The 23,091-nt window shown below is 42.7% G+C and overlaps 1 protein-coding gene across 1 annotated transcript; it reads left to right on the top strand.

Moving 5' to 3' along the window:
* Nucleotides 1–963: 963 nt before the first annotated feature.
* TMF1 (TATA element modulatory factor 1) lies at nt 964–19,497 on the top strand. Its single transcript, XM_009909175.2, has 17 exons — nt 964–1,265; nt 3,821–5,064; nt 6,557–6,660; nt 7,487–7,613; nt 8,302–8,407; nt 8,797–8,939; nt 9,500–9,666; nt 10,105–10,261; nt 10,720–10,812; nt 12,086–12,242; nt 13,572–13,764; nt 14,084–14,153; nt 14,231–14,323; nt 15,687–15,797; nt 16,430–16,576; nt 17,038–17,163; nt 18,547–19,497. The coding sequence occupies exons 1-17, from the start codon at nt 1,124–1,126 to the stop codon at nt 18,688–18,690; spliced, it is 3,324 nt and encodes a 1,107-aa protein (XP_009907477.2). The 5' UTR covers nt 964–1,123; the 3' UTR covers nt 18,691–19,497.
* Nucleotides 19,498–23,091: the final 3,594 nt, after the last annotated feature.

The following is a 23,091-nucleotide window of genomic DNA, read 5'->3' as shown; positions in this document are numbered from 1 at the left end:
AAAAGATGATCCTTGAAAAGGAACCACAGTGAACTGGGTTTAAATTGTATCACTCCTATACATTGATGAGTCACCTTTAAAACCAAAAGAGTAAAATGAGCATTTTCCTGTTATTTGATATTGATTTGTTCAGTTTTATGAAAGATGTTAAATATGGAAGAGATTACTTTGTTTACAAGCAAACACACAAGGACAAAACCAACTCTACATGAAAATCCGGACAGGTCCACTTGCAGTCCCCAAGGAGCTGCTGGTGCACGGTATTGCAGGATTTATGTTCAAGTATCATTGGTGCTCTTAAGGTATTTATTAATAAAAAAATCTTAAAGACATTGTAGTTTGTGGCTTATTAGTGGACATCCCAGAGGACTTATAACCTTGATTAAAAAAATGTAAGGCATCTTTTGGCTGCTTTGGTCGGAGACCTGAAAGCAGCCTTCCACTACCTGAAGGTGGGGGACTGTGAGAAGGCTCACGAGGGATTGTTTCTGAAGGTCTGCAGTGATAGGATGAGGGGCAATGGTGTAAAATCAGAGAAGAGCAGATTTAGGTTGGATGTTGGGAACAAGTTCTTCACCGTGAGGGTGGTAGAAAGGTGGAACAGGTTCCCTGGGGAAGTAGTTGAAACCCCTTCCCTGGAGATATGCAAGGTGAGGCTTGACAAGGCTCCGAGCATCTTGATCTAGTGGAGGATGTCCCCACTGACTGGGCTGGATGACCTTCGAGGTCCCTTCCAACTCCAACCATTCTCTCGATCCATGACGGGTACTGAGGCGGAAGTGGGTGCGCACTCCCCGCCACGAAAGCCAGCGGGCGGAAGCGGGTGGGCGCCGCCGCCATGCCCTGTACCGAGGCGGAAGGCCTTTTCCCACGGCCTGTGACGTGTGTGGGGCCCGGCGCGCGGCTGCGCACGGGCTTGTTTGCGACGTGGAGGCCGGCGGCGCGCAGGCTTAGGACCGCCTTTCGTTTCCCTCCCTCACCTCCCCGCCGAACGCAGCCGGACCCGAGGCCGCCGGCCCCGCTGCGGCCGGGGAGCGTGCTCTGAGAGGGGGTTGTTCCCCGTCCGTCTCTCTGCTTGTGGCCCGGTGCCGCCGCCTCCGCGCGGGACCGGGCAGCGCGGAGGATGAGCTGGTTCAACGCCTCGCAGCTGTCCAGCTTTGCCAAGCAGGCGCTGTCGCAGGCCCAGAAGTCCATCGACCGGGTGCTGGACATCCAGGCCGAGGAGACCCCCTGGCCCGACGCCGTCATCCCCGACTACGGTGACGGTAAGCGTGGAGGGCGGGCGGCCCTCGCCGGGACTCTGGACCCATGCAGGCGGGCTGAGCCGCCTTTCTTCGCGGCCTCTCCCCCGGCCCGTGCAGCGGGGCTGGCCGTGCCGGCCCCTTCTTCTCCTCGCCCTTTTCCACCCCACTCGGGTCTCTTCCTTAACCCGGAGCGCGGGGGGTTACGCTCTTGGGGTTTTAACTGGCCCTCCCTGTCCAAAGCACCTCCTGAAACCCCTGTGATACTTCTCGTTCCATTCTGACAGGCGAGGTGGGGATAACACTGACAGAAAGATGAGGAAACCTCAGCAGCACACAGGATACCTGGTGGCTGTCACCCGTGTCCTGCTTTTGTCGCACGGGTAGCGCTGGGCCTTATGTCCCTATTTCTGTTTCCGAGGTGTACATGGGTATGCTCTTTGTGACAGGAGGAGCAGAGCTGAAGCATAAAGTCTGATCTGTGTAGACTAAGAGACTTACTTTCCACTTTTTCTGGTGTTAAGTTCATAATCCTCCAACGTTTGTTGAAAGGAATGTGTTGGTGGAAGAACTGTCACAGCTTGGTTATGAGGAAGTGTCTCTGTTCTGTGTGTGCTAACATAAAACCTGGAAGAATGATCCAGCCCTAAATTGCTGTTTGGAAATGAAGGAATAAAAAGGATATCTCATTAGAAACAACTTCTCTCCTAAATAATACCTTAAAGAATGAAAAAAAGTATGGAAATGAAATCTGCAATCAGTGTCCTTATTGACCTGTATCTAGAGGAAAAGTATGTATTTGAAGGAGAATCATGGGGTGGTTTGTGTAGGAAGGGATCTGCCCTCATCAGCAGGTTCAATTGGCTAAACCCATGAAACACCTCAAAGATCTTCTAGTTCCAACCCCAGTACTGTGGGCTGGGACACCTTCCACTAGATCAGGTTGTTCAAGGCCCCATCCAACCTGGCTTTGAACAGTCCCAGGCTTGGTTATTTCCAGGTGTACTCACAGTAAAGTTCAATTTCTGAAAACTGAAAACTGTGAAAATTGAGAGTATTTGCTAGGTTGGTTGCTCACCAAAGCCTATGGTCAGTTTTGCATGTCTTTGTCCAGCTTGGGAGTCCAGTGTTACCTTAAAATACAGGAATTGTTTGTAGAAGACTGTTTTATGTTTAGTTTCTTTAAACTTTAGCCTTGTCCAAATAATTTTGTTGCTGTTGCTTGTTTCATTTATATCTTAGTATTTATAGTATAGCAGTTTTGTAGTTTGTAAGGAAAGCAGCAAAGATCACCCTGCAACTATTCTTTCAGGGAAAGCATATTTATTTTTGAAAGCAGTTGAATTATTTTCTGAATGTTACAGTTCACTGACAGGGCTTTTTTCTGAAGCTATTGGGTCATGGGCAAGGTAGTAATAAATCAGGTGTTTGTAATATTTTTGGCAACAAGAGCAGTAACTATCTGAATTTGAGGTCTTGAAGCCAATAGCTATCAACAGTTTCTGAAAGTGGTAGACTGCCCTTAAAGTGTCTTTGAGTAGATGCTGCTGTGTAAAGTGAGGTTGTTTTCAAGTAGCCTGAAATAGATATGTTGTCCAGGTTATATTTGCAGGTACAAAATCAAATTGGATTTTTGTTGTGTTGATTTATCACTCTTTCTTGGGAAGCTACTGAAATGTGATGCTGAAATTCTCATTATCTTTGCTGTTGATAAGTCCTGGAAAACCTGATAGGGCAGGTTTTAGGGCAGCTTCAGAACGAATCTTCTTCACAGGAGAGAAAGAAAAGTTCTCATCTTTGCAGGACTGCTGACATTGTGCATTGTCAGCTTCTTGCTGTTGCTTGGTGTGTGAGGAAAAAATATGAAGCCTGTCACAAACTGAAAGAGCAAGAACCCTTCCTGAAATTTCTACAATTATGTAAAGCTTTTTCTCCCTGTTTTCTGTCATGGTGTGTGACGTGTTTGTCTGTGTGCTGCTGACACACATCTTTTAAGACCTAATAATTATTTCCTCCTTTTATAATCTGTACAATTCTCTACTTTTGAACTGCAGTTTTTCTGACTGTTTTGCCCAGCCTCTTCTTGCTACAGGAAGCACGAGGGCACATTCCCTTCTTCCCTTCGCAAAGCAAATGCTTGGGTTTTGTGCCTAAACAGGCTTCAGATTTGCCCTGGTAGCTTTCAGAATGATGTGTGGGCTTGTTTCACCTTCCCTATTCCTTCTGTCCATCCTCTTTCTGAAATCTTCACTCTTGGCTTTACTGTTGGAATTTGTGTGGTTTCTTTCTTAAGGTACTGTTTAATGGGGAGGGAGAAAGTTGGTTCCATTCAGGTACTCCTACTTTCTAGAAGTGTTTGTATCCACCTTCATGTCTGCCTTAAGCTTGTTTTGCGTTGTCTACAAATTGGTTCCAAGCTTTATAAGCGAGTAGTAACAAAAAAGGATGCTGTTTGTGGTTGTGTATAATACTCACTTTAAGGTATATTATATTGAAAACATTTATTTTTCTGAACTGTGACATCTAAAAAAGTGTTCTTAGACCATTTCTATTTTCTTTTTTTTTTTTTATTGTTTCAGGATCAAATTCTCTCATAAGTGGAGGATGGGATACATCTTCCTGGGGCTTGAGTTCAAATGCAGAACCGCAGAATCAGCCAAAGTCTCCAACGGCAATCACTAAGCCTGTGAGGAGGACAGTAGTAGATGAATCTGAAAACTTCTTCAGTGCCTTTCTCTCTCCAACAGATGTTCAGAGTATACAGAAAAACCCAGTGGTGTCCAAACCTCCAGCCAAATCACAGCGACCCAAAGAGGAGGTGAAAAGCAGTTTAAAGGAGTCTCAGCCCCCAAGTCAGCTGGAAGTACCAGTGACAACAGAGGCAGAAGTGAAGGATTCTTCTGTAGCCAGCCGAGCAGACTTGAAAAACCTTGATATTCCCAAGGAGAAATCGGAAGAGAATTCTGTGCTTAAATCTAATGCCAAGCATGAGGAGAGCACAGATGAAGTTACTGACAAGAAGGTGTCTGCTCTAAATGTGGAAGTACCTGAAGATGCTCTTAATGAAAAATCCAGTGGAGGAGAGGAGGGAACGGGAGGTGCACCGGAGAGCAGTTCACAGTCCCTTAATGCAAGTACAAAAGACATTGGTTTGGAAACTAAGGAGCGAAAGCCTGAGGACAGGCAAAGCAATACACCATCACCTCCAATTAGCACTTTCTCCTCGGGGACATCCACAACTAGTGACATTGAAGTTCTGGACCATGAAAGTGTAATAAGTGAGAGCTCAGTGAGTTCAAGACAAGAAGCTGCAGATTCAAAATCCAGCCTTCATCTAATGCAAACATCATTTCAGCTTTTATCTACCTCTGCCTGTGCAGATTATAATCGGCTAGATGACTTTCAAAAAATGACTGAGAGCTGCTGCTCCTCTGATGCTTTTGAAAGAATTGATTCTTTTAGTGTACAGTCTTTAGACAGTAGAAGTGTAAGTGAAATCAATTCAGATGATGAGTTATCAGGCAGGGCTTCTGCTTCAGCATCTGCTGCTGTCAGTCCTTCTGCACCGAAGACAGAAACGATTGATGCCCTGAAAACTAACTCTGAGAACTCGAGTGATGCTCCTGTTGTACCTGCTGAGGAGGCTGAGATGGAGGAGAGCGGGAGAAGTGCAACCCCTGTTAATTCTGAGCAGCCAGATGTTTTGATTGCTGCTGTGCAAACTGGTGAAGAACAAGTTGTGAAAGAGGAGACTGAGCCACCGCAGCAAGATGCTGTTGAAAATTTGTTAGAAGAGGACACTGAAAAGCAAGAGCTTAAAAAGGTACCTGAATTATTATTTTTGGTTTTGGAAACACACTCTTTAAGTACAAATGAAACTCATTTCCTTATGTAGGTATCAGCTTCACCTTAATTTGAGTGAATTAGTTGATGCCAAGATACTTTACCTCATAGAAGACTGTCCTTGATGTTCTGCAGCGGAAGAATACTGTTGAGATTTCTGGTCAAAGAGTTTTGGGTTTCACCTAACCCACCTAGTTATCATCACTGTAAAATACCAGTAGTGCCAGCAAACAGGAAGCCTTGACAAGTCAAATGTATTATTTTAATTCTTTGGGGTAACTGTTTTTTTTTCTGTGAAGAGTTTCCTTGGACTGTTTTGATTTGAATTATGGAAATAGGAGGCAAGCTTTTTGCTAGATTAATTAATGGTTGTTTTCAGCAGGAAAAAAACACACTTTACTTTCTAAAAGAGGCCACACCAGACTTTTTAATGAAGATGATGAGCATAGTTATGGCCAGTGAATAGATGAAGTTTGTATGGCTGCTTTAGATAGATCAGATGTCTAGAAATGTGATGAAGAATACTCAAGTGTATGGAAGGCTAAACCAGAGCTTTGAAGCACATGTTCTGCCCAGTTCTGTTTGTTCTGTTACGTGCACTATCTTTTTTGACATTTCCTAAGTCTCTCTAGTTATTTTCTGAGCTCCTTTAACATGTGTTTTGCTCTGGTTCTTTGCATTGTGGTTTGCTCACAGTCTGTATCCCAAAAGTGTGATACACGTGGGCCTCCCTCACGGCTGCAGTTACTTAAGGGAGTTTGTAAACCCCAGTGTCATCATACAGAATGTCAGTGTAAATTCCCTGGGGAACTCCAGAGCCATGGGCTGTTATCCATAGGTTTTCCTAACAGCAATTAGGAAAATTAGGAAGTTCTCACTGTGGTGGGAAATGGTGATAATGGACCACAGCAAATTTTGTCTTTATTTGCCATATTGAGCTATGCTTTTAGAGTCTGTTTCATTTGTTTATATTCGTCTCTTTCCATGTATGCTTGTGTTACTTCTCTGTTTAGCTTTCCAAAACCTAGTAGGAAGAAATTATTTTGATTATGCTATTTGAGAGCTCTTGACCCTGCCTGGAAGTTTTCTTCCCTTATCTAACACTGCTTTGTGCTAATATAGTTCCAGTATTCCATGATTCTGTGAAGAGTGGCATAAGGAGCACTGGGAGCCTTAATGGTTAATGTTAGCTTTAATTTTATAGGCTGTGGACTGTTGATTTTTTTTTTGAGGAACTTGGCTGAGCCACCTGTAGAAATCCTGTTTGGTGTTTAAATACTGCTTAGTTCTAAATTAATGTGGCAGAAACATGGTGATCCTGACTGACTTTTACCTCAAGTTCCTAACAACCTTGACAAGTTCAGCGTTAAATAGTGTTGGGAGGGGATGGGCGGGGGGGAAAGGGAAGCCTGCCCCTCTTGTGTTTTAATTGTCCCATTCATCTGATCTTTATCTGTAAAAACATTGTCCAGATGATTGAGTCATTAACTGAGAAACTGGAGAAGAGGGAAATACAGTTATTAAGTACTAGTAAAGACAAGGCGCGCCTGGAAGAAGCTTATGATAACCTGAAAGAGTAAGTATGAAAACATAAACAGTAGTGGCTGTAACTGTGACTTTACTGTAATGCAATCAGTACACAAAATCATAAAATAAGTGCCTTTGGAACTAGAGCAAATGTTGCAAGGGGTGTGCACTGTTTGGGAAAGGTGGAAATAACAGTTGCGTGTGCTGCAATGGTCTTTTCTTAAAGTATTTCTTGGGTCCAAAAGCTCTTTTGGGAAGAAGTTAGTGAAAGCATTTTCAGTAACCAAGCAGCAAGAATGACAGATGTGTAGACCCAGAGTTGTTTAGATCTTTATATTCAGCTATTAAGGGAGACCTGACTTTTCTGATGAATCTTATTTACTGAGTAATTTGATCACTAAAATGTAGGCAGTGAAGATGAGCAGAAGGGCTGACTGTAGGGAAACCCAAGAATTATTTAATTCAGTTAAAAGGAAAAAAGCCATAGAGTTGGATTTACCAGTTTAGTGATCAAATATCAAGTTTGAAAGTGTACAGATAATATATGAAGGTCTTATTTAGTGACTAAATTCACCTCAACTTAAAAATACATTTAATCATTTGCCCTGTATGTTATACAGGCTATGGTTAATCAGAAAGAACTTGCAAAACATTTAAGGTAAATGAAGCATTCCATTTCTTTCACAGGTAAATGACTAAGTTAATAAAGCTCTTTGATTAGTACTTTCAATATGGATGTGTTTTTTTGACTAATAGTTAACATGCATAAAATGAATAATTAAACCCCCCCAAACACTTTAAAAAAGCCTTTACAACAACCTGTTGCATTGTCTCATAACCCTGCAACTGTTCTGGGATGTTAATTTCCAATTTAGTGAAATGTTTAGAATGAAAGAGGAGAGCAGTAGCCTTTCATCTCTGAAAGAGGAGTTTGCTCAGCGGATTGCAGATGCTGAAAAGAAGCTCCAGCTAGCCTGCAAAGAAAGAGATGCAGCTAAAAAGGTAATTTGGCTTTTTAGTGAAAATAAATTTTTATTATTTTAGAACACAACTAAATTTCTTGAGTGGTGGAGAACAGGAATGGCTTCTTTAGAGGATTAACTGGTAGGAAAATTAAATACTGGTGGTGGTTTGGAATAAGCTGCAGGAGCCTGCAGCTTATGGAGTTTAAATTTTCTTGGTCTGGTATCACAGCATTGCATTTATCTAGCTTACTGCTAGCCTGCAAAAAATGAACTCAAATCTGTAATGGGAAAAAGGAAAGTATTTTTCACAGTTGTTTTGTCACTGTAGGTGTCACTGTGCTGGCACAGAAGTAAGTTGAAGTAGAAGAAGTTTCTGATATCTGTGATACAACTGATGCAAGTAACAAACTGGTGTAACTGTTTTTACTATATTGCAGAAGTTTAGAGTATAGAAAGTGAAACGGAAGGAGGAATTAGAACAGACTGTACAGAGAATTTATGGAGTCTCAATCCTTGGAGGTTTTTAAAACTTGATGGAATCAGGCTCTGAGCAATCTGACTTGATCAGATAATCTCCTGAGTTCCCTTCCAATCTAAATTGTTTTCAAAGAAAAGCCTTTTGAGAGGAAGGAGAGAAATAAAAGGAGATCAGTTGTAACTTACTGTGCATTTTCCCCTAATTATATTTTAATAAATGGTCCTAAGAATTTTACCTCTTTACTTAGGAAGTAAAGACTGTTAAAGAAGAATTGGCTACTAGACTTAATACCAATGAAACTGTTGAGTTGTTGAAAGAAAAAGAAGAGCAAATCAAAGGATTAATGGAGGAAGGTGAGAATTTTTTTTTCAATAGTAAGATTTTGTGGGCTGATTTGCACCATACTGAAAACCCACAGTGTTTGAGGCACGTTAGATGTTTCTAAACATTTGAACAATTCAGTAAACAGCAAAGAGCAATGGGAGGGATCAGACACAGATGGCTGGAGGGGCACTTCCTGCACTTTGTATTTAAAGATACTGTGAGAGAAAAACGGCATGCAGTACAACACTCCAGAAATCTAAGCAGGGCATTGTTCAGGGAGTTTCTACAGTGTCTCACTTAACTGTTTTGGAAGTAAAGTATTATTTTCATGGAACTGAAGAGCAGGGGGAGGTGTGAAAAGGAAAAGCTCATAGAATAATAGCAATATGCACAAATTTTCTGTCATTTTTTTTCACAGGAGAAAAGCTTTCCAAACAGCAGCTGCACAACTCCAACATCATTAAGAAACTGAGAGCCAAAGAGAAAGAGAGAGAAAATACTAACACAAAACAGAGCAAAAAGATAAAGGAATTGGAAGAGGAGTTGCAACACTTAAAACAAGTGAGATTTGTGTGGGTTTTTGGGGGATTGTTTTAAGGTTTTTCATTTGAGCTGCAGAACAGCCTTTTGAGGAGGCTCTAAATAAACTGATTTTTTTTTTCATTTTTGGGAGACTTCTCTGTCACTGTATTAGAACACTGAGAGGTGATTGCTGTCTTGTGTTCTCAGAGCAGTTTAAAACTACAGTCAGGTGTCTCTCCTGCTGCTTGTTTGCATTTGCACTGTCTGGCTATCAGGTGGGCTGACCAAATTCAGTGTCCTAAATTTTAATTGTAAAACCTATACCAACAAAATTTTGACAGCTTATTTTGCTGAGTTAGTGACTGAATCAAGAGCTTAGAAGCAGCAGATTTAGTATGAGGAAGTATGTGAAACTGTGGTGCAGAGTAGCCCCCTACACTCTGGGGAAGATGGGGGAGCAAAACGTTTCTCTTTGGGAAACTGTTAGATGGGTTTAGCCATTTTAGTCATTAATTCATCCTAAACAGGTTGCCACAGTTGTTACTTGCCCTCACATGGTGTTGAAATTAGTCTCATGCTTCTTGTTTGCACTCTAATAGGTGCTTGATGGCAAGGAAGACCTTGAGAAGCAACATCGAGACAGCATTAAACAACTAAACAGTGTTGTGGAGCGACAAGAAAAGGATCTTGCAAAACTCCAGGCAGAAGTGGAAGACCTTGAAGAACGGAACAGAAGTGTCCAGGCAGCACTTGATAGTGCATACAAGTAAGCAGATATAGAATTAGAATAGAATAGAATAGAATTAACCAGGTTGGAAAAGACCTTCGAGATCATCAAGTCCAACCCATCACCCAACACCATCTGATCAACTAAACCATGGCACCAAGTGCCTCATCCAGTTTCTTCTTAAACACCTCCAGTGATGGTAACCACCACCTCCCTGGGCAGCCCATTCCAATGGCCAATCTCTTTCTCAAAGAACTTCTTCCTAACATCCAGCCAAAACCTCCCCTGGTGGAGCTTGAGACTGTGTCCTCTTGTTCTGTTGGTGGTTGCCTGGGAGAAGAGACCATACTCACAGAGCTTCTCTGTCCATTGTGCAATGCTTGTGAAATGTTAACATACGACAAAGTTATCACCAAAGTCACCGTTGGCGCTGTATAAACTATATATGCTTTCCTGCATTTTTTCTTCTCTCCCCAGGGAACTTGCAGATCTTCATAAAGCTAATGCTACAAAGGACAGTGAGGCACAAGAAGCAGCCCTAAATCGGGAAATGAAGGCAAAGGAGGAGCTTGGATTAGCTCTGGAGAAGGCCCAGGATGAGGCACGGCAGCAGCAGGAAGCTTTGGCAATTCAGGTGGGTCATAAATGCAGTGAATAAAACTTTTTCAATTGAACAAATAAGCGTCCTGGGGTGCTGTGTACATCTGATACAAGCCAACAGCTGCAGTAAAAGGTGGAACTCATTTTTGTGTACTCAGCAAATACCCAAGGGTTTTCTGTCCTGTGAACTTGTTCAGTCTCTAGTGGTAGTTGTGTTAAGCTTTAAAATACTTGTTTTATTTTAAGATCATTTTAATTTAAGGGGCTTTGAGAGGCTCTGTGTTAAGTTGGCAGTGGCCTTCCCATGATGCAAATTTGAAGAAATTTAGTTGGACAAAATTCTAGTGGTAGATAAATGATTGTCAGTATCTGTGTGCCTGCAACACTTAAGCCTTTGACTTGTAAACAGTCATACCCTAGCAGTGTTCAGCAGGGAATAGTTGGTAAAACAGCTTCTGGCAGGAGATTAATGACTGTGTCTTATTTATTTAGGTGGCAGACCTGAGGCTAGCACTGCAACGTGCAGAGCAGCAGGCAGCAAGGAAAGAAGACTATTTACGCCAGGAAATCAGTGAACTACAGCAGGTGCTCCAGCAAATAGATGATGTCAACTTGTAGCTGCAAGGAGGGCTTCTGCAAACTGAAAATGAAATGCTGGCGTGACATTAAGAGCCTGAGAAAAGAGGCTTTGTTTTCCTGATTACCTGCAGTATTAGTGCTGTGTAGAACCATCATAAAAGTACCACAGCAAATATTTTTTTTTAATTGCATATTGAAAACAAAGTCATGATTTTATGATACCTTTTAACTGGAATGTTATTATTTTAGTATGACAAAGTATAGCCATTAAGTTTGTAGTAGTCCTCTAAAATTGCTAGCAAAGATGTTCTCAATTACCCTTTAGCTGCTTCCTAAGAATATTTCTCTTGTTCTTTAGGTCCACTTGATAGACTGTTGCCAAAATGTTTTGAGTGATGTCCAGAGGGCTCTTGAAATGTAAATTTCTGGGCTGTTGCTCTGTCATATAGTTAAAAATGTTAGGCTTCTGGCTTGAAATTTCACTACTTGTGAAAGTTCACTACAGTGTGCCGAGGTGGCCAAGAAGGCCAATGGCATCCTGGCCTGCATCAGCAATAGTGTGGCTGGCAGGAGCAGGGAAGTTATTCTGCCCCTGTACTCAGCACTGGTTAGGCCACACCTTGAGTACTGTGTCCAGTTCTGGGCTCCTCAATTTAAGAAGGACATTGAGACGCTTGAATGTGTCCAGAGAAGGACAGTGAGGCTGGGGAGAGGTCTCGAGCACAAGCCCTACGAGGAGAGGCTGAGGGAGCTGGGGTTGTTTAGCCTGGAGAAGAGGCCTGAAGGGAGGCTGTAGCCGGGTGGGGGTTGGTCTCTTCTCCCAGTGTGACCGTTTGAGGCTGTGCCTTTAAGAAGGGGACAGTGCTGGGACACTCTGGCAAGCAGCACCAGAACAAGAGGACACAGTCTCAAGCTGTGCCAGGGGAGGTTTAGGCTGGAGGTGAGGAGAAAATTCTTCACAGAAAGAGTCATTAGCCATTGGAATGTGCTGCCCAGGGAGATGGTGGAGTCACCATCCCTGGAGGTGTTCAAAAAAGGATTGGATGTGGCACTTGAAGCCATGGTTTAGTTGTCAGGAGGTGTTAGGTAATAGGTTGGACATGATGATCTCTGAAGTCTTTTCCAACCTGGTTGATTCTATAATTTTACTTCACTCTGAGTCTGAACATAGGAGTTCTAGCATGTAAAGCAACTGCTATGTATTTAGCTGAATTAATTATTAATCTTTAAATCCATCACACTGTTTAAAAGCTTAATTATATTTAATTTGTGTTTTCAGAGACTCCAAGAAGCAGAGAGCCGGAACCAAGAGCTAAGCCAAAGTGTAACATCTGCTACACGGCCGCTCCTCCGGCAGATAGAAAATCTGCAAGCCACGCTGGGAGCACAGACCTCTGCCTGGGAAAAATTGGAAAAGAACCTCTCTGACAGACTTGGTAAGATGTTTTGAGCTTTTACTGAACAGTGAGGCTCTTGATGAAAATACAGAATGGCTGAAAGTACATGAAAAGAACTTGACACTTGCCCAAGGTGTAGATGGTGAGTCAGGAAAAAATGAGCACAAAATGCTTTTCTATAAGGAAATCTTATGTGGGATATTCTGCAAAGGTTCTTTGACAGATAATTCACTGGTTCTCTTTAAAACACTGTAACATAAGATTGCCTGCAATCAGGAACAGTGTGGCCAGAAGGAGCAGGGAGGTCATTCTGCCCCTGTACACTGCACTGGTTAGGCCACACCTCGAGTACTGTGTCCAGTTCTGGGCCCCTCAGTTTAGGAAGGATGTTGACTTGCTGGAACAAGTCCAGAGAAGAGCAACAAAGTTGGTGAGGGGTTTGGAGCATAAGCCCTACGAGGAGAGGCTGAGGGAGCTGGGGTTGCTTAGCCTGGAGAAGAGGAGACTCAGGGGTGACCTTATTACTCTCTACAACTACCTGAAGGGAGGTTGTAGACAGACGGATGTTGGTCTCTTCTCCCAGGCAGCCCGTACCAGGACAAGAGGACACAGTCTCAGGCTGCGCCAGGGGAGGTTCAGGCTAGATGTTAGGAAAAAGTTCTATACAGAGAGAGTGATTGCCCATTGGAATGGGCTGCCTGGGGAGGTGGTGGAGTCGCCATCACTGGAGGTTTTCAGGAGAAGACTTGATGGGATGCTTGGTGCCGTGGGTTAGTTGTTTAGGTGGTGTTGGATTGGTTGATGGGTTGGACGCGATGATCTTGAAGGTCTCTTCCAACCTGGTTTATTCTATGTATTCTGTGTAAGATAGAGGTGTTCAGGTTTACATTGCCTTCCAATATCTAAAGGAAAGATGGGCAGTGAGACACTGGAAGTACACCAGCATTTTCTGTTGTCAAGCCTGTTTCTTAGATTCTGTATTGTAAAGCCATGACTCATTTACTTACCTGACTGAATAGGCAATGAGACAGTGGGTTTGTTGATACAGTTGTAATTTATTATTTTCAATGGAAAATGCATAAACTTCTCTAAGGTGGACCCAGAGAAACTGCTTCATTTCTGGAGGCAGTCTGTAGTTGTGTGTTGCATTCTGAATGAGTATGAAGTCATCTTCTGCATTGCCTTGTTCCTCTAAATGCATGATGGAAAATACTTTGTTTTCTGGACAACATCATCCAGGTCAATTTTTTAAAAGGTAAATCAGTTGCATATAAAATCTCAGCTTCCATTTTGCTGCTTAAGTAATTGGCCCATATTATAGATGTTTGATCAAAAAAAAGTTAAATTCCATGCTTTTCTTAATATTAGGTGAGTCTCAGACTCTTCTAGCAGCAGCTGCTGAGAGAGAACGGGCTGCTACAGAAGAACTTCTTTCTAATAAAATTCAGATGTCTTCTACTGAATCTCAAAATAGCCTTTTAAGGCAAGAAAACACACGCCTTCAGGCTCAGCTAGAAGTGGAGAGGAACAAATTGAAGAAGATGGAAAATGAAAACAGTAGGTGGGTTGCATCTTTGGTTAATAGCACCTCTTTAAGTAGTGAAATGGAGTAAGCCATGTCTTACATAACTATCTGCAGCAGGTCTCTTTGCAAGCTGGGATATTTGATTCTTTTGTGAGTGTTGATATGATTGCAGAATGATGACAGCTACTGATAGAGCTGCCAAAGTCATCATATTTTGTTTCCTGCTAAAGATTGTTTGGAGTATGTTATTTTCATAATGGTGTAAAGCCTTGAAGCTATGTTTGCTTTGAAAGTACATCAATCTAAGTCAGCATAGAATGCTTATTTACTGACTTTCTCCCTTTCCTCGATGCAGGTATGAAGTTGAACTAGAAGGACTCAAAGATGAATATGCAAAAACCTTGGAAGATGCAAAGAAAGAGAAGGTTATTGCCTACTTCAGCTTTAAGTTGTGGTCCTGTTGAAGTCTGAGCTATCTAACAGCCTGGTTTTATTTTTGTAGACGCTGCTGGCTACGCAGTTAGAAATGGAGAAGATGAAAGTTGAACAGGAAAGAAAGAAGGCAATTTTTGTGCAAGAAGCAGCAAAGGAGAAGGTACCAAACCCAAACATTTCCTTTCAATCTTCTTGATACTATCATTATTCACCTGAAGGGAGGTTGTAGCCAGGTGGGGGTTGGTCTTTTCTCCCAGGCAAGCAGCACCAGAACAAGAGGACACAGTCTCAAGCTGCACCAGGGGAGGTTTAGGCTGGATGTTAGGAAGAAATTCTTTATAGAAAGAGTAATTGGCCATTAGAATGGGGTGCCCAGGGAGGTGGTGGAGTCCCCATCATTGGGGGTATTTAGGAGGAGACTTGATGGGGTGGTTGGTGCCATGGTTTAGTTGATTAGATAGTGTTGGATGATAGATTGGACTCAAATGATCTCAAAGGTCTCTTCCAACCGGGTTAATTCTGTTCTGTTCTATTTTAGTAGGTATCTAGAACCTGAAACTGTCACAAGTAACTTACAGCAATAGAGTCTATACTGTCAGCCTAGGCATTAGGGGTTTGGCTTTTTCTGTATTGCAACAGCCTTTTATTCTCAGTCAAGTAAGTGCTTGTGTGACACTCACTGAAATGGGTCTTGGGTAATAATCTATTTAACCTGAAAAGAGATAGAATGTAGGTAATGATTGGTTTCATCTTCTGGGGTTTTTTAATGGTTTTGGATTTTTCTGAAGCCACTTGTTTTCTTTGCTTTGACTACTAGCATTGCTTCCACTATGTTAATTTTGTTTTACAGAGCAGTGTGTAATGTATCATGTGCTTTTTAGCTGAAGTCAGAAGTCACAGGGCAATCCATAATAATCAGTAGCTTTGTTACTACTAATTAGTAGTAGATAGTTTAGAAACATTTTTACTTGAATGTTACTGTTTTTTAAACCATCTCCAGTTCTAGATTGTAACTGCTTTATCAGAGGCAAGCATACTTCCAGATGCTGCCTGTAAAAAGAGTTTAGTCTGTTTGGAAGGTACCTCAGTAAGGTATTTAGCATGTCAGAGATCTCGGAATTGAATTTCTACACTTACTCAAAAAAAGAAAGTATTACCATGCATTCTAAAAGGATTCTGGGTTTAGGATAGTCTTCCTGTGATACATTTGGGCAGTTGGCTTCTTGAAAGAAAAAAATCTCTTGGTGTAATTTACAACTTTGTCTTCGTTTCCAGAGAAATCTGAGGATTTGAATGTAAGCTAGAAGTGTTAGTAGCACAGTAATTTGTCATTGCTCAACTTTCACATGTTTTAGGGATGGGAGAAGGGAAAAGGTTATCTGTCATGTTGTGTTTTATAGTTGGTGGTAGAAAAGGGCAGTCTGTTCTTTGCAGAATCTGTCTTGTAATCTTGTTTATCTAACTGATGGTGCTGTGTGGTGTTTTTGTGGTTTGTTGTTTGAGTTTCGGCTTCTTTTTTAAAGGATCGGAAGTCATTCACTGTTGAAACTGTTTCAAGCACTCCAACTATGTCACGCTCTAGTTCCATCAGTGGAGTTGACATGGCAGGTCTTCAGACGTCTTTCCTCTCACAGGTACCATGTAGTCATATTGACAGATATTTTTCCTCTTCCAGAAGTTTTATTAATGCAGAAAATGACTCTTGAAGAAAATAATTGCCTTAGGTGAGGTAATTGCTATGCAGAAGTGCCCAAAATGTGGTTAAAAAATGTCTGTGGCTGTAAAACATCTGTGAAAGACAGTATGGAACTATAACTTTTATTACAGTAATATTTTCTTGCACTGCTGTGGAGTTCTTATGTCTGATTTCATCTGGAAGAATTGAACTACACTACTAGGAATCAAACTAAAGTATTTTTACTAGCAATCCAGGTTCAGGATACAGCTCTGTTCCTGAGGCAGTATCATTGGCAGTGGTGTGAAATCCACTGCTGCTGCTGCTTTCCTGTGAACTCAGTTACTGATGCCCAAGTTAAATAACAGTTGTAAAGGTGATGTGAGAACTTGCCAGTAAGGAGCTATCTCACATTGTACCTATTCACCTTCAGCTTTTACTTTTGTACCTATTCACCTTCAGCTTTTTACTAGCTTGCCTAGTCATAGTCTAATTTTAAATCTTAAATGAAATAAAGCTTTGGAAAGAGGAGGATTTCAAAGAGTGGTCATTTTGGTCTAATTTCAAACTTCTATAATATTATCTTTGTAGGATGATCCTCATGAGCACTCATTTGGGCCAGCAGCTACCAGTGGGAGCAATCTTTATGATGCTATAAGGATGGGAGCAGGTTCAAGTATAATTGAAAACCTTCAATCACAACTAAAATTAAGAGAAGGAGAGATTTCACATCTACAGGTAATCTTACATAACCAAACACAGCCTTGATAAGTGTAAATACTACTGCAATCAGTATTCAGATTTGATATTCAATACAAAATACATGCCATCAGTTGTACATTCAGAAATACGGTCCCTCTCACAGCAGAATGCATTCACTTTTCCCCTTTCACAGCCATGCTGTTAACAAGCATAGCCAGTGGAGGAATGTGTAGGGAAGAGCAAGAGAAGGATTTGTTTCTTCCATCTTGTTTTGACAAGAAGCTATCCAGAAAACTGCACTTCTCTGTCTGGAAAAGAATAAAACCCCAAACCACAGATCAGAGTTGAGAAGAAAGTGTCAGTGCTTCCAGGCCATGCTGCTTCATAATCTGGTTTAAGAAAACGCCTTAATTACTGTTTCCAAGTGTTTTGATACAATGGTTTATAAACACAGCAAATTCTGTCCTCCTCCTAATTGTAAAAAGTCTTTACTTTAGCTGGAAATTGGAAACCTTGAGAAAACTCGATCAATAATGGCAGAAGAACTGGTGAAATTAACAAATCAAAACGATGAACTTGAGGAGAAAGTGAAGGAAATACCAAAACTACGTGCACAGTTAAAGGTGGGTGTATTTCTGGGTTAAATCTGATGTAAAACTGACATTTTAAAGGGTGTTTTTTTTTCAGTTTAGGGTTACAATGAAATCTTTCCTTAAGCATAAATGTCTGAAGAGCCTGAGTTTTTTTCTCATGTGTTAAAATCTGAAAACACCTATTCCATGACTAGGTGGTCACTTCAAAAATGTAGTTGTCAGAAATGTTTGCTGTGCATAAGACCAAATAGACAACTCCTTTTTTGTTTGTTTGTCTTAGTTAAAGACACTTGTCTGGAAGTAGTGCTTTGGTTTTTTTTTTTAGAGAAGAGGGTGTTTTGATAAATAGCATGGATTTGTAAGAGTTTGATGCAGAAACTGAATGTGCAATACTGATACAGGTAATGGGACACATTTTAGTCCTCTGGATGTTTAAGACCTCAAATTGAAATACTTGGAATAGTTCTGCAATACTTTTGAAAAGGATCATTGTCCTTTAAATGCTGAATGTTAAGTTTCCTGATGAAACATTTCCCAGACTGGTTATTGCTGTAGTAAAACTTGGTGTGATTTGGTAACTGTTTTTTTAAAACTTAGAGCAGCTCAACTTCAGGATGCTTCAGTGCCCCCTCTGAAGCCAGTCTAGGATCTCTGTTTTCATAGAATCATAGAATTGTCAGGGTTGGAAGGGACCTCAAGGATCAGCCAGTTCCAATCCCCCTGCCATGGCCAGGGACACCTCACACTACAGCAGGTTGCTCACAGCCACATCCAGCCTGGCCTTAAATGCCTCCAGGGATGAGGCTTCCACCACCTCCCTGGGCAGCCTGTGCCAGTCTCTCACCAGCCTCATGGGGAACAACTTCTTCCTAACATCCAACTCAATCTACCCATTTCTAGTTTTGTTCCATTCCCCCCAGTCCTATTACTCCCTGACACCCTCAAAAGTCCCTCCCCAGCTTTTTTGTAGACCCCTTCAGATACTGGAAGGCCACAATTAGGTCTCCTCAGAGCCTTCTCTTCTCCAGACTGAACAACCCCAACTCCCTCAGTCTGTCCTCATAGGAGAGGAGCTCCAGCCCTCTAATCATCCTCATGGCCCTTCTCGGGACACGTTCCACCACCTCCAGATCCCTCCTGTAATAGCGGCTCCAGAACTGGACACAGTACTCCAGGTTGGGTCTCACCAGAGCAGAGTAGAGGGGGAGAATCACCTCCCTCGACCTGCTGGCTATGCTTCTTGCTATGTTGAGAGAGTTAAAGCATGAAGTATGTTTGAAGAGTTTATTCTGTGTTTCACTGTAAAGTTGTTATACCTGCATAGAATAATACTAAACTTATTTTCCCTGGTAGAGCAAATCACTACCCTAGCAGTTGAAAACCAGTCAGCTAACAAACTACCTGTCCTTGCAGGATTTGGATCAGAGGTACAATACAATTCTTCAGATGTATGGAGAGAAGGCAGAGGAAGCTGAGGAACTCCGACTAGATCTGGAAGATGTGAAAAACATGTACAAGACTCAGATAGATGAACTTCTAAAACAAAGACAAAATTAACTCCAGCTGCAACTCATAACATTGTGTGAGAACAGAATGTAAAGAGAATTGTTTCTGTAAATGCTGAATTTAAACAGCTTGTAAAAAAACCCCTCCTGTATTATAGAAGATGTGACTATATAATAGAGTTCATATGTTGACAGAAAAATCAATGCTTTAAGTGTCCTGTACTGTTTGCAGTTAAATTATTTGTGCAATATTTAATTTACTTTTTCAGTCATCTCTTTATTTAAGGTTTTGCTAAACGATGGACCATTTTACTTGTGAACGGTAGCAGAAACAGCGCAGAACAGTAACAGCACTGGAAGGCCTGAGTTTGACTAAAGCAGCCTCAAGGTCATAAACTCTGCTTTATGAAACTGATAACTAGAAGTCTCTTTTAAGTGTTCTTAATACAAGATTTTCTAAAATCTCAGTAGTAAATGCTTAAAGTAGCAGTGGCTTGCTATCTGAAGCATAATTAGTGGCTATTTCTGACAGGAAAGCCTCATATTTGTACTGATGCCTGAACATGTTGGGGTGGTAGCTCCCTATTCTTGAGCAAATCAGATTAGTCTGATTGTTTTACACTAAGTCCTCTAAAGGACTTAAAGAGTGTGAGACTCAGATGAGGCTTTATGTTACAGCCCCATCTTGTATATTGCTTGTGTTGTGTGGCAAGAGCAGCTCTGCTTGTGATCCTAAATGTGTTTTAACTTCTAACGCCACCAACCTGAACTGTTCAATATCCGATCTAGATTTGGCTGCTTATTTTTAGCTGTGGCTAAAACAGTTCAGAACAACATAGAAAAAAAAAAAAGATGATTTTTTTTTTTCCAACTTTGTTTTCTTTTCAAATGAATTGCTGCTGCTCTCACGGTTCCTTGTATATAAGTAGCAAAGTTTAGACTTTTGGCAAAATTGTACTGTGACTTAATATAGTTTTCAAGCAAGTCTCCAGTGGCTGCAAAATATTTCTCATGCCATTCCTTAAGCAAGGTATTGGTCAGACAGCATCCACGTGGCTTGAAGTTTGGCTGCATTTTTGGCAATGTCAGAGGAAATGTTCTAATTGGGCCCTTGGGAATGCTGAGAATTGGGGAAAGAAGTGTCGTCTTCTCAGCATTCCAGACAGCAAATATTTTGCTATGTGTCAGAACTGTGAAATGCTCAGCAGTTGAAACTCTTTGCTTGTCACACCGTTGCCTCTGTTCTGAGAGGTATTTTTCACACCTGTGCACGTTCTAGTTTGTGTTAGAGAATTCTGTTGCTGCCTGTGTGTCTGATGGCCTGAGAGCAACAAAGGATGTGAATGATGAGAAGTTGCTTCTGGAGAAAAGTAGTAAGAGGACTTTTCTACAGGCATCAAGGATTTGTTCCTCCTTGAGAGAACTGGAGTTAAACAGGCAAGGGTATGTTTGTGGAAAAGCCTAGTTGAGCTTGAGATTCAGGCAAGTATTCTGAGGATTTCAATAAAGCCACAGAGAAAGAACACTAAAATTTGTCTTAACTCCCCATTTGTCATAGAAACTTCAGCTGCTTTAACAAAATACTTTTTTTTCCTTTTATTTTCTTCCTTTCTTTTTTTTGTTTTCCTTTTTCTCTTTTTGAGGGGAGATGGGAAGGAACTGTCCTCTTACTGTCTTAGCTTCAGATTTGGAAACCAAGGTGAAACCATTTGTCCTCTAAACTCAGATTCTAAACGTTTGCCTTCCTGTGGAAGCAGGGTTGGTTGCTCTGAGTTTCGAAACAAAACCCACATAAAAACCTCACTCTATAAAAGCACTTGTTGGAACGTGCTGATTTGTGTGGTGGCATGTGCAGATGTTAGAAGTTCAGCCTTGAAAAAAGGAAATGACTTCAGGATGATCAAAGATTAGAAACCCTGTTCAGCTTTTATTCACTGCAGCAAATCAGTAAGTTGTTGATTTTTTCACCTTTTTTGTTTTGTTTTAACAATCTTGGTAGACAAATGCAGCATTCCTAAAAAGATCCAGATCAAGCTGCAAAGGATCTTACCTTTTGCTGCTGGCACTTTTGGTGGTGACATTTGCTGTGTCCTGTGTGAGTAGATTCTCCTTACGGACTGACACAGGTGCAGGTTTGGGTATGTCTCAGGCTGTTTTAGCTTTTCAGGAAAAGCTAAATGGGAAATGTTAACATCCAGTCAGCACTAACTGGTTTAGATACAACTTCACTTCTCAGAGCACCAGGTTTTTTTTAAAGTTACAAAAGTAGATGGAACTATTTCTAGTGACTGCTTTTAGATTCTTCATTCTTAATGCAGCCTGTACTGTCATGAGAATTGGGTGGCCAACTGTGTCTTAATCATCAAAGCCTTAGAAGACAAAGTGGCTGTTGGAAGGTAACAGACGATGTGTTATGGTTTGGTTATGCTCAATACAAATCTCGTATGTTTGATGTGAGGAAAGGCTGACGTCTGCTCAGGCACCTTAATTTCATTGCTGTTACTGAGATTGCCTAAAACAGCAACATGCAAAGTGAAAGGACATAGGGCAGATGCTGATGTCTACTTCTGTTTAAATGTATTACTTTAGGCTATTCCTTCTGAAATCAAACTAATTTATAGCTCATTTTCACTGCATATGGAAGTATAAAGAAATTATCTTTAAAAGCTTACTCAAAGTGTACCTGTGAGTTTGGAGGCTTTTTTTCCCCTGGTCTGTGGAGGTATAGACTGAGCTGGTGCTCACCTCCCTGGGCACTGTGTTCCATCCTTTACCAGCACCAGAGATGATGCTCAAAATCCTAGGTGATCATACATGAGAGACAGAGGGTTAGGTCTATTGAGTTTCTTGTCTTGTTACAAGTTTGTTGCAATTAACATAAGTTTGTTTTGCTAAGGGCTATAATGATCCTGAGTATGAAATTAAATTAGTTATCACACAGTGAAATGGGAACTCTTGGTTTCTAGTTGTAAAATGTGTATAAACTGTAAAAAGCATGGGGGCAGGGTAAATAAAATTTTGTGCTAAGACTGTGCTGTGGTTCTCTTTGAGAAAAGATTTTAAAAGCCTTTTTGTGGTGGGTGGATATGAACCTCGTGGTATGAAAGGAAAATGCTGCTAAAGTTGGAATCTATCAAGTGGAGGTTGGAGTTAAAAATGCCAGTTACAATCTTGTACAGTCATGGCTATTTAGGTACAAGAGGCTGGTTTATTTCTAAAAGCACTGCAGTAATGGGATTAAAGATAATGTGAAACTTAGACCAATTTCCTTTATTCCAGTAGAACAGCTTTCTGATTCAGCCGTGTCCGTACAGATGTCAGCACATCTGCCGCTGCCTTCTCCCACGGGTGTCCTGTGCCAGGGCCAGGTGTTAGTCACCGAGGGCTGTGCCTCATTTCCCACCTGTAAACGAGGGGAGAAGAGGTCTTTCCTGTGCTGGAAGGTTTCAAAGCACTTAAGTGCTGCTGCCTGCAACCCCCGCGGCGCCTGTCAAAGTAGGGATCGAGTGAAACTGTGACCGACGCTGTGGGTTCCAATAAAGGCTGCGCAAGAGCGATGCCGTGTGCCTGGCTGCGGCTCAAGCGAAGCAGGGGATTAATTAATCTCTCTGCCTGCAACTGTGAACGCGGCTGAGAGCAGCGGGGGCTGTGGTACCGCGCTGGGCCGCCCGGCACCGCTCTTCCCTGCCGTGTGAAAGCCGGCCCGCACAGGCTCCCGGGGGGGAGGACGCCTTAGACAATGGGGTGCCCGGAGGCTGCGCTTCCTGCTGAGCGGCGGCAGGAAAAGGCCTTTTTTCCTCCGCATCCTGCGAACGCCGTGCCCGCTGCCATACAGCGGCAGCGCTTGATTTCCGGCAGCAGAAGGAAGACGCTCCGCCAGCACCCGCTGCCGCTCCGCTTCCCCTTCGCGGGCCGTGCCGGAGTGAGGCGGTGGCCCCGGGCAGGTGCCGCACGGCCCGGTCCCGGCGGCAGCGTTCTCTGCCGCGGTCCCAGCGCTGCCGGCGGGCATCGCCACGGCTCCACCCGACGGCCACCGCGCCGGGGCGCCAAGCAACGGCAGCGGAGCCTGACCCGCACCCCCCACCCGGTTTCCGGCGAGCGGCGGCGCCGCCGGCCCGGCCGAGCTCCTCCTTCCTTCCCCAGCGGTTCAGCGCTCCCGCCGCCTCCAGGTGGGGCGGGTCCCTGTGGCGGCAGCCCTCAGGCCGCGGTTGCTCCTCGCCGTGGAGGACGGGACGGGGTGTGGCTGTGCCGCCCGCTCCGCTCCCCGCGGGTGTGAAGGAGGGGCGGGGGGCGGTCGCAGACCTCTCCCTGCAGCCGCCTTTGCCCCACGGAGCCCGGCGGCGCCGGCCAGTGCGCGCTCCCCCACCACATCCCGGACAGCCGGCAGCTGCCGCGGCGGCATGAGGATTAAAGCTGACGGCGAGCGCCTAACGGGAGGAGCAGCCGGTCCCAT

This window comes from Dryobates pubescens, chromosome 1 (genome assembly GCF_014839835.1).
Source record: "Dryobates pubescens isolate bDryPub1 chromosome 1, bDryPub1.pri, whole genome shotgun sequence".
NCBI lineage: Eukaryota > Metazoa > Chordata > Aves > Piciformes > Picidae > Dryobates > Dryobates pubescens.
The sequence above is the reverse complement of the archived record's forward strand: the minus strand, read 5'-3'. Positions and strand labels throughout refer to the sequence as shown.

Bases quoted from the DNA above. Each gene is read 5' to 3' on its own strand.
- TMF1 (XM_009909175.2), top strand. From the start codon at position 1,124: ATGAGCTGGTTCAACGCCTCGCAGCTGTCCAGCTTTGCCAAGCAGGCG. The intron at 8,940-9,499 runs GTGAGATTTGTG...GCACTCTAATAG, and splicing joins AGTTGCAACACTTAAAACAA to GTGCTTGATGGCAAGGAAGA. The intron at 15,798-16,429 runs GTACCATGTAGT...TTATCTTTGTAG, and splicing joins AGACGTCTTTCCTCTCACAG to GATGATCCTCATGAGCACTC.